The sequence below is a fragment of the Ostrinia nubilalis genome, chromosome W (genome assembly GCF_963855985.1).
Source record: "Ostrinia nubilalis chromosome W, ilOstNubi1.1, whole genome shotgun sequence".
In the NCBI taxonomy this organism is placed as follows: domain Eukaryota; kingdom Metazoa; phylum Arthropoda; class Insecta; order Lepidoptera; family Crambidae; genus Ostrinia; species Ostrinia nubilalis.
This window is the reverse complement of record NC_087118.1, coordinates 5,514,191-5,525,714: the sequence shown is the minus strand read 5'-3', so window position 1 is coordinate 5,525,714 and position 11,524 is coordinate 5,514,191. Positions and strand designations below refer to the sequence as shown.

The 11,524-nt window shown below is 34.6% G+C and overlaps 1 protein-coding gene across 1 annotated transcript; it reads left to right on the top strand.

The window, feature by feature from the left end:
* Positions 1 to 4,334: 4,334 nt before the first annotated feature.
* Positions 4,335 to 6,375, top strand: LOC135086263 (uncharacterized). Its single transcript, XM_063981067.1, has 4 exons — positions 4,335 to 4,420; positions 4,627 to 4,707; positions 5,310 to 5,390; positions 5,770 to 6,375. Coding segments are annotated over exons 1-4 (525 nt in total). The 5' UTR covers positions 4,335 to 4,418; the 3' UTR covers positions 6,131 to 6,375.
* Positions 6,376 to 11,524: the final 5,149 nt, after the last annotated feature.

The window sequence follows — 11,524 nt, the reverse complement described above, 5'->3', positions numbered from 1 at the left end:
TGCTCGGGATATCATGGACAGAGTTCCGTACCAATGTGTCCATACTCCAGGAGCTCGGTGTCACTCAGCGTTTATCAACCGTAGTACAGTCGCGCATACTGCAATACTTCGGACATGTCTCGAGGTGGGATGACAACTCCATAGAACGACTGGTCGTCCAGGGAAAAGTCGAAGGAACCCGATCGCGTGGCAGGTCACCAATGCGCTGGACCGACCAAGTGAAAGCAGCAGTGGGAGACGGCTTATGTAACTGCACCAGACAGTCTGCCAATAGAGAGAGATGGAGGGAGATCGTGCGGAGAGTTGTATCCGCCTCTACAACCGATGTGTACAACGCCTCAACGTGACCACGACCGCTCTGCCAAGAGCGTAACGAATAAGAAGAAGAAGTTATGTTTGTACGATAATTTATAGTAATAATTTGCAAACAAATACACGAGAAATAGTATGAAAAGATACCTATGCAAGTGGGTAGTTGACACCATTAACTAATAATTCCTAATACTTCTTTAAAACACACTTCAATATTCCTGATAGTAGGTAATTGAGTTAAAAAATGAAAATTCGGTATTTAATGATGAGTTTAAGCAACCAGATACCGAACAATTATAATACGACTTTTTCTGTTCACTCATTTTCGTCAATTTCGCAAAACAAAATAATATCACAGGCGGTTGACCGGCGCGTGACTCAAGCGAACCACAGCGAACGTGTGGCGAACGTCTGTCGCGCCACGTCGCGCTCGCATTCGTCCAAGACAGTCTTGCTAGAGCGGTGTGTATGTGTGCGTGGCTCGAGCGCGTTTAGCATGGAGTTTGTCTTCTGTTATATTTTGTGCCTACCGGAATCAACTGGTAGTTTAAAAAACGAAAATTTAGTTTTTAATGTTTAGTGTAACCATCTACTTAACAAATGTTATAATACCCCTTTTTTGTTGTTCACTCATTTTCGCACAAGCAAAATAATTTCACAAACGCGTGAGCAGCGTCACTCAAGCGAACGCAGTCGCGCCTCGCATTCGTCCAAGACAGTCTTGATAACGCGTACGTGAGCGGTGTCTATGTGTGCGTGGCTTGAGCGCGCTTAGTATGGAGTTTACCTTCTGTTATATTTTGTGTAGGTAGTAAGTTTATAATTATAAAAAAAAAAAATTATGTCATGTAAGCAAAAATAATATTTTAATATTTTATGTAACTTCAAATTTATCATTTTCGCAATTTTTCCTTTAACTGTACTATACAGGGAGTAGTAAATGAATTGGGAACTCTAGCACAAGCAAAACAGTGTTCAATCCGAACGCTCGCCGCAGGCTCGCTTCGTCGCTTCGCTCCTCGCCGCGGCTCGCTTCGTCGGATTGAACCCTGTTTTGCTTGTGCTAGTGTTCCCAATTCAAAATAAAGGACTCACCTGGTATCCAAGTGTCGAGCGCCGGTAATAAGCTATCGCATGCCGATCACCACCAACACCATTAAATAAAACCACACGCGAATGTTATTCTAACATATTAATTTTACACTTTTTCGATATCGGTTGCAATTTATAATTGACTTTCTAAGGATTTTCTTTGCTGGAGTTCGTTAAGCATCTATTGAATGACTACCATCAGTTCTAGAGGTTATTTTTTCTAAACCTGAGCAAGCTAGGTAAACCTCTGTTGAAAGTGATGGAGCAACTTTCAAAGGACTAAACACGACCAATCCACCAGTTCAGGAGACTGTTTTTTTCTTAACCTGAGCAAGCTAGGTACAGCCTCGTCCAAATTAGTGGAGAAGTATGCTAGACAGTCAATTGAATTTCTAAGGATTTTCTTTGGTGGAGTTCGAACTTATCAAGCATCTACTGAATGACTACCATCAGTTCTAGAGGTTATTTTTTCTAAACCTGAGCAAGCTAGGTAAACCTCTGTTGAAAGTGACGGAGTTATCTTTCAAGCCGACAAGAACCGAATGCTTTTTATGATCCTTAGCAGATTTGTATACCTAACCACCAGTTTTTAGAGATTGTTTTTCTAAACCTGAGCAAGCTAGGTAAATCTCTGTTAAAAGTGGTGGAGATATTTTTAAAGCTGACAATTACAATGACAGTGCATAGATCCAACAAACAAAATCAATAGTAGTCTACAAAAATGTATTTAAGTAGGAAGGTCTACTTACCCACACATGACGAACCAGAAAAATAAAAATTAAAACGATCCGAATTTAAAAGCGTCAGAAAACTTGGTGCACTCAAAAATCATGATTTTAATAACACGAAGCGTTACCTACCTACTAGATTTAGTTTTAATTTAAACTATAATATTTTACTATTAATTCAAGTATGTTCACAACAATAAATCGAACGAACCGGTGTTTACGCGGCGGAGTGCGAGGTTCACTTGCGAAAGCTAACAGTATGAACCATGATGACTAGGGTGGGTTCACATGATTGCAATAGTGACTATTTTTATTAATATGTTACTCCATTATTGTTTATTACGAATGGCTCAAAAGGAATAATGTTCTTGTTAATTAAAATTGTTCGAAAGACAATGGGATAGAGATGGCGATCTAAGATCGATTAATCGAATAATTTTTCGGGCCAATAAGATCGATTTTTCAAATCGATATGTAGCACTGGATCGATTCAGTGAATCGATATTTAACCCAGGAAAATCGAAATGCTATTTTATATAGATAAAGAATGGACTTGTTAGAAAAAAATGCAATATTATTAAATTCTCTGAACTAAAAGAACCCTGATTACACTAATTAGTGATAACTTATTTCATAATAAGTATTATTCATAAAATTCATTTATAAATTATTCATTGGAAACGCAAACTTGAAAAAAAAAGAAAAGAAAACGATGTTTTAGGAATCGATATTTTGTGAATCGATACATCAGGTTTCGATTCCAAACGATTTAAAAATCGATCTTTTTCGGAAAGAATCGCCATCCCTACAATGGGATACATTTGGAAATATGACATCACTTTTATTATAATACACATTTTGATGGAACATCTTCACAGACAAATAATATGATCGATAAAATAATAATAAACCTATTATATCTGATTCAACCACATTTTAGTTACCTAAAAACTAAACACATATTCAAACATCGCATTTGTTACATGTAAACCCACCTTTATCTCTATCGCAAGAAATTAATTTGAATCGGTATCAAATGACATCCTGCACATAGGTATTGTAACTGCGCAGCTTTGCGCGCAAGCACATGACACGTTCTCACACTATTTTGCTATGTCGGCGTTTCGGCTACCTACAATGTTATGAGAATATCAAGACTTATGTGTCCATCATAAGATGAACTCTTATTATTTCAGCTGTTGGCTTTGTACGGGTCAGCTTACATTGGAAATGTTCTTAGAGCTTGAATCTATGTATCATTCTGTGCAATGAATATCTTATAGGGTTAGTGGTTTAAGGGTATAGCGGATTCGATTCCCAGTCGGTAAAACTGGGATACTTTATTTTAATAACTCTGATTATGATGATACAACTAAAGCAAATGATTTTTATGTAGATTTACCTATAATATATTTATTTACGTGATCTGAAGAAATATCAACCTACATTTTAATGGTGTAGATGATTATCATCAAGAATTAATCTTGCACACTTACTTACTTATTTTTATACATATAATGTTATGAAATATCATGGTTAGGTAATTAGTTTATCTCCAACATACAATACGTGTATTTTTTAAATAATGTTGAATAGTGAAGCTACTTTGATACTGAGTTTAACTACCACTCCTAATGCGCTACTAGTTCAGTAAATGTGTTAGGGTTGTTCCGCTGGTGAAAGTGAAAGTATCTATATTTACAGATGTATGTGATAGTGATATTTGTATTTTCATTGAGATTTCAAAGTTAGTTCTGATATTACACCCAGGCTTTATTCGTTTTTGTAATTGTATGATTAGACATAAATATTTAGATGTTTAATGTCAATAACTGCACCACTCCATCGTAAATTAATTTAAAATAAGTATACATAATACAGCACATGCCTCTTTGCTCGTAATGGAATCAACATAATATAAACACAATCTTGCAAAACATTATGGGATAATGGGTGACAGCCCTAATAATAACGAACGTGATTCGTGCTGTTTTAGATGCTACAAAAATCAGTCTACAGTAAAAATGAAATTTGATCATTATGTTATTTTCCCATGAACATAGAAATGCAAGCAGTGCATTTACACACATTTCCAACATGTGTGTTTTACGTGCTTCTTTTGCTTGTGTGTCATCATGAAATTAAGTATAAATAAGTTTCATGAAGTCTTTCCATCAATCGAGTCTCCTCTATTGACGAACACTCAAGTAGTGCCTAACTGCTCATCGTGCTCCTCGTGCTCATCGTGCTTCTCGTGCTCCTCGTGCTGCTTACTCACTTCGCAAAATGTTCGTAAGTTTCCTTTGTGATTATTAAGTGATTAGATAGTTATTTGTTGTATTGCACTAAGTTTTTTGTTATGTAGTTGACATGGATTTGAAATGGGTTCGATTCCCGCCGGCACAAAAACTCGATTCTAGTTCTGTCTTACTAAGAATTAGTGTTGTACTCAATAAAGATTAAAACCAAAAGGTAACAAAAAAAATGTTTTTAGGTCACAATCAGATAATAAACGGGTGGCATCCTGGGACTCTGAGTCTGAGCCCTCGGACTTCGGAGAACAGCCTCCACCACAGTAAGTAAATACCTATACTATCTTAATTACTACACAGTACATACTATAATTTCAAATGCTCAGGAAGTGTTTGTAGGAAAGTAACAGTTAGGATCTGAGATAATGATTACAAGTACCTAGTATGCCTTTCTATAAGTATAGTAATTTTTGTGGGTTGTGTATTTTTAATGTCACATCTAATTGTGATATAACATTGGAAATTACGATTGTTAATCATTTATTTTGTATTTAAATTGCAGACCCACAAAGAAGGCGAAAAAATCAGCCAAGGCGGGAACACCTTCGACCACCTCTAAATCAAAGAAAAAGGTGGCATCCTGGGACTCTGAGTCTGAGCCCTCGGACTTCGAAGAACAGCCTCCACCACAGTAAGTAAATACCTATACTATCTTTATTACTACTCAGTACATACTATAATTTCAAATGCTCAGGAAGTGGTTGTAGGAAAGTAACAGGATCTGAGATAATGATTACAAGTACCTAGTATACCTTTCTATAAGTATAGTAATTTTTGTGGGTTGTGTATTTTTAATGTCACATTAATTGTGATATAACATTGGAAATTACGATTGTTAATAATTTATTTTGTATTTAAATTGCAGACCCGCAAAGAAGGCGAAAAAATCAGCCAAGGCGGAAACACCTTCGGCCACCTCTAAATCAAAGAAAAAGACGTCCACTAGGTATGTATTAATTTTTTTTTAAATATTCATTTGTCGGCCGTTTGGTGTAGTGGTTCGGAACGGACTACTATTCCGGAGGTAGCGGGTTCGATTCCCGCACAGTACAAACATTTGTGTGCATGAACATAATTGTTTGTATTGGACTGGGTGTTTTCTATGTAAAATAAGATAAGTATGTATTTACAAAAAAGTATTTAAGTATGTTTATATCCGTTGTCTAGTACCCATAGTACAAGCTTTGCTTAGTTTGGGACTAAAAGCGCAGTGTAAAATGTCTAAGGATATTTATTATTATTATTATTATTTGACATACATTTCAAACTGTGGGTCCTATATTGTTTTCCTGAACTTATTATAATTTAAACTTTGATCATTTCAGTGCCACAACCAAGTCTGCGAAATCGCTTTCGAGCGAATTATTCGGCGACGACTCCGACGGACCGTGCCCCGAGCCAGTCCCGAAAGCGTCGCCGCTGTGGTCGTCCCTGGCCCGCAGAGTCGCTGATGGCGTGACGCGCCAGGTCGAGCTGGTCGAAGAGGGGGAGATCTTCTTCGATGTCAAGGTGTTTAACACCTGCGACATCATCGACCTGGATCCTCGTCAGCGGGCTGAAAAGTGGACTGCACAGTTGCGCTTGAGGGTGAAGCCCAACGATCCGCTCTGGGTGCAATTAAAAAAAATTGCAAGGGACGCAAAGCGGCGGTTCCACAAGGACCCAATATTTTATAAGAACAAATAGTGAGTTTAAGTGATTTTTTTAATCTTTAGAAGTAGGTGTCTATTTTAGTTTTAAGATAATTAATTTGTAAGTTTTTAATTATACTTTTATTCAACTTATAATATTTTTGTGTCTTAATTACTTGTCTTTATCCAATTTGTCACTCTTTCAACATGGGTAAAACTATTTACTGTTCAATTTGTGAAGAGTCTGTTAAAAGTAAAGCCTTCCCAGGTCACTTGCGTAGCACTAAACATAAAAATAACTGTGCAGTACAGTTTGATACAGGCATTGAAAAAATTAGTTCAGCATTTCGGAACCGCATAGCTTCTTATCGTATACGCGCAGAGCGCGAGCGTCAAGCGGATGATGATAGCGCTGTAGCTGCTACTTGCCCAAGGCCGTTCTTGCTTAGCATTGCTTCAAAGTTGAAAAGACTTATTGACTCTGCGTTAGCTAATCATGTTAACGTGAAAATAAACTTTGAACTATTTGTTAAAGTAATTCTACCTAAAGATGATTCCATGGAAATAAAGTCATTTGCAACAGAAAATATTGCCATACATCAAAACTATATTTTTAATGATTTCTTGGAGATTGTTTCTGAAATTCTTTGTAAAAAGATAGATGAATTCCAGGAAAAGGGAAGTGGGTGGTCTCTTTTAGAAATTCAGTATCTTGAAACGAACATTAATAGGTATTCGCCTTTAAAAGGGTCATGCTATATTAAATTGCCAAAAACGATTAGTTCGAAACGGGCATGTGTAAACATTAAAAATAATGATGAATATTGTTTCGCATGGACTGTAATGGCTGCGTTGTACCCAGCAAAAAAGAATGGTTTTCGAGTGTCTTCGTATCCTCACTTCAGTACTATATTAAATTTAAGTAATATGTCCTTCCCTGTTTCATTTAAAGACATAAAGATATTTGAAAAGAATAACGAAAATATCAGTGTTAATGTCTATGGTTTGGATAGTAAAAACAATATTACGGGCCCATTATACAAAACCAAACTAAGAAAAAAGTACCACGTTAACATGCTTTTGTTGCAAGATGGTTGTAAATCGCATTATTGTCACATAAAGGATCTTCCTAAATTGATAAGAAAGCAAGTTACTAAACATCATGGGAAGATTTACTTTTGCGATGATTGCTTGCTATTTTTTAAATCAAATTTACAATATGAGAAGCATGAGTGTGGAGGGGTCACGACTGTTCTTCCAGATAAAGGGTCTGTAGTTCAGTTTAAAAATTTTCAATGTAAACAATTCATACCTTTTGTAATATACGCTGATTTCGAAACGTTGCTCCAACCATGCAACGAAACTCAAGGGCATCACACAACGAATACACAACGACATATTCCAGCTGCGTTTGCATATTACATTGTCTGTAATTATGATAGTAGCCTTAATCGTTTAGTAAGTTATCGTGGCCCTGATTGTGCATCAAAGTTTGTTGATTATTTACAGAGGGACATAAAAAAAGTTTTCAGCATCATTAAATCGGCTTCCGAGGATCCTGTGCCTATTATTTTTGACGGTGACGATTTATACAAATTTGGCAGCGCGGAGTATTGTTACTTATGTTCAAATTTGTTAATTGGTGATAAAGTGAGAGATCACTGTCACTTCACAGGTACCTATAGAGGCGCCGCTCACTTGTTTTGTAATCTTAAGTTTCAAATCCCAAAATTCGTTCCAATTTTTTTTCACAATTTGTCAGGCTATGACTGCCATTTGTTCATTCGGGAGCTAAGCCGTATTCCCGGGTCCATCAAAGTAATTTCAAAAAGTAAGGAAAATTACATCTCCTTTACTAAGTTTATTCCTCTTTCAGACGATACTTTTGTTGCAGCAAGATTTGTTGATACATTTAAATTTATGGGCACCAGTTTAGAACAGTTGGCTAATAATCTTAACCATGCTGACTTCACACATTTACATAAAATTTGTCTAAATGAACATCAATTTGCATTATTGCGTAGAAAAGGTATTTATCCTTATGAATATATGTCTAACTGGACTGTTTATGATGAAACGAGCTTGCCGTCAATAGACGATTTTTATAGCAGTCTTACGGGCGAATCCATAAGTACATCTGATTACGAACATGCCCTTAAAGTCTGGAAAGCGTTTAAAATTAAAAACTTAGGAATGTGTACAGATTTATACGTGAAAAGTGATGTTTTATTACTAGCTGATATATTCGAAAAGTTTCGGCTTACTTGTAAAAGTAACTATGATTTAGATCCTGCTTTCTATCTTACTGCACCAAGTCTCAGCTTTGATGCTATGCTTTTGAAAACAAATGTCAAGTTAGAACTTCTATCTGACTTAGATATAATTCGTATGATACAAAGTGGTATTCGAGGGGGTATTTGTTTGTGTTCTCAAAGATACGCAAAATCGAATAACAAATATCAGTCTGATTTTGATTCAAGTCAACCTCAAAATTATTTGATGTATTTAGATTGCAATAACCTATATGGACATGCCATGTGTAGTTACTTGCCATACGCAGATTTTAAGTTTTTGAGTAAAGAAGAGTGTAATCAGCTTGACATAGTTAATGTTCCCGACAATAGCGATTACGGGTATATTTTGGAAGTAGATATCGATTATCCTGAAAGCTTGCATGACTTGCATAACAACCTTCCATTTTGTGCACAAAATTATGTTCCACTAGGCTCAAAGCATAAGAAACTTATACCTAACTTGTTCAATAAACATAATTATGTCATTCATTATGTTCATTTAAAAATATGCATCAAACACGGTTTGGTACTTAAGAAAATTCATAAAGCTATAACATTCAAGCAGAGCCCGTATTTAAAAATATACATTGATTTAAATACGGAGCTTAGACAGAAATCAACATCTGCTTTTGAGCAAGATTTTTTTAAACTGTTAAATAACAGTATTTTTGGAAAGACATTAGAAGATACAGAACGCAGAGTTGATGTAAAGCTTGTCAGTACATGGCATGATGAGCGCAATGTAACTAACAAATGTCATTCCGCCGAACAATTGATTGCCCGTCCTAATTTTCATAGTGCAACAGTGTTTGATGAAAACTTAGTTGCGATACAATTACAACGTGAGAAGGTTATTTTAAATAAGCCCATTTACATAGGGTTTTCAGTGTTAGAGTTATCAAAAAGTCACATGTATGACTTTCATTATTCTGTAATGAAAAACTTTTACAAAGAAAAAATATCTTTGTGTTACACGGACACTGATAGTTTACTATATGATATACACACAGATGATTTTTATCGAGATTTGAAAGAAAATTTCGCGATCTATTTTGATACAAGCAATTATGTTGATAACAACTGTTACAATATCATCCCAAAGAACAAAAAGGTGCCTGGATTATTTAAAGACGAATTAGGTGGACAATTATTGTTAGAGTTTGTAGGGTTACGATCAAAATTGTACAGCATAAAAACTGACAATTATGAAATCAAAAAGGCAAAAGGGGTAAAAAAACCTGTGACCAAGAAATTAAACTTTTCAGATTATGTAAAAGTTCTTTCAACAGGAACAGACCTTAGAGGCAAAAATGTGCTTTTTAAAACAATCAAGCACCAAATTTATACAAGAGAACAAAATAAAATAGCACTTTCAAAGAAAGATGACAAACGCTTTATTATGGATAATAATATCGCCACTAAGTCGTGGGGACATTATTCTATAACTTTTTGATGCTGTATGCTTATTTATTAGTACCTGCTTTATTTGTTAGTTTTATCATAGTTATGGATAGATAAGGATTGTTAGATAAATATCGCGTTAGAATATTAGTAATATAAATAGAAGTAAGTTTTAGTTATGTATTGTAGATAAACATTTTTGTCCTATTTTGTAAATAATGTAATAGGTATATGGGTGACAATTATTAATAAATTACATTTCAGTATTCTCATGTTTCATTGCATACCTTTTTCTTATTTAGTTTCTTGTTAAATGCAAGTTCTGACTTGTTTCAATTTGTGCTAAATAGATCACATTTTTTATCGTTTCTGAACATCGATCAGATTGCATACATGGAAACATGCACGCTTGCTTGGTTTCACAAGTTTCAACAGGTTTTTGTTCACACTAAGTCTCGCACCTGAGATAGGTCAGATTGCAGTTGCATGTCAGCACAATGTTTACGCTATGTCCTATTAAATTGCTCAAAGTGAGAGTCATTACCACATCGATATTCACAGCGAGCAGTCATCTTAAGTTTTTGTTACAAATAATAATTCAAGATGTCGTCCACGTTAGTAAACGTTGGTAGTCCTGATTGGACTCCGATTTATTTTGCTGAAGATTGTCACCCGTTACCAAACTTGCCGGCACAAGAAAATATTAAGAAGAAAAGAGGAATTTCAAAATCCAGGAAGAGTGCACAGAATTTGGACAAGAAGTTGAAGATGGCGTCAACATCTTTCGTTAAAGTGAAGCATGAAAAAGAAGGACGACAGCTCATTAAAATAAAGATTTTTGACTTGACTACTTCTCCGGAGGCGATCGAGGATGATTCAAGAGACGGAGATGTAATCACTAGTGCTCAATACATTGTGACAAGTGTGGTGGACAATATCCTTCATGAAACGGAGGAACTTGTATCAAAAATATCTCGGAAACTTGGAGGAAGTGAATATTAGTTTTGTGATTTCTATTTTTGTTTTTTCTTATTATCTTAAAAGTAAAATGTTAGTTTTAGATATGGGCTACTATGTAAATGATAATTATAATTATTGTGTAATATATTTGTAAGTAAATAAAAGTTTGTAACTAGGTAATTATTATAATAAAAATAAAACATATTTACCTCAATCTTGGGTTTTCATTTTACTGTGTAGATATTTTTGCATTTTAAGTTATAAGGTTCTTGTTAATATTTTTAAGGGATGAGTATCTACAATTAATTGTAATAAACCTCAGATCCTTAAAATGCAACAATTTCTAAGATGTTAAAAAAATAAAAAAGTTATTTGAATCATTAATATTTATTAATTAGAAAATATTTATAATCACAATATTAAATTACCATAAAAACTATTATTAAACTACATACAATTTTAAATCTACATTAACATTTTATTTAATTTTTTCTTTTTAAATTAATTCACAGTAATCTTTTTCTGTACACACCATTTTCTTATACACACAACATTTTTTAAAGCACAATATTGTGAATTAGTATGAGTAAAACAGTTATAACACTTAAAATTCATACAGTACATTTCACTCAGGGTATTTAAATTAGGAATACCCTTATTGCTTATATCTGTAACATAATTATGGCCAAACAATTCCTGCATCCATTTTACTTTTTCTTCACCCTTTACAATTATATGATAGTCTTTTAAAAAATGTTTTACTATTCTTTTAAATTCTCTATAGTCTATAAGAC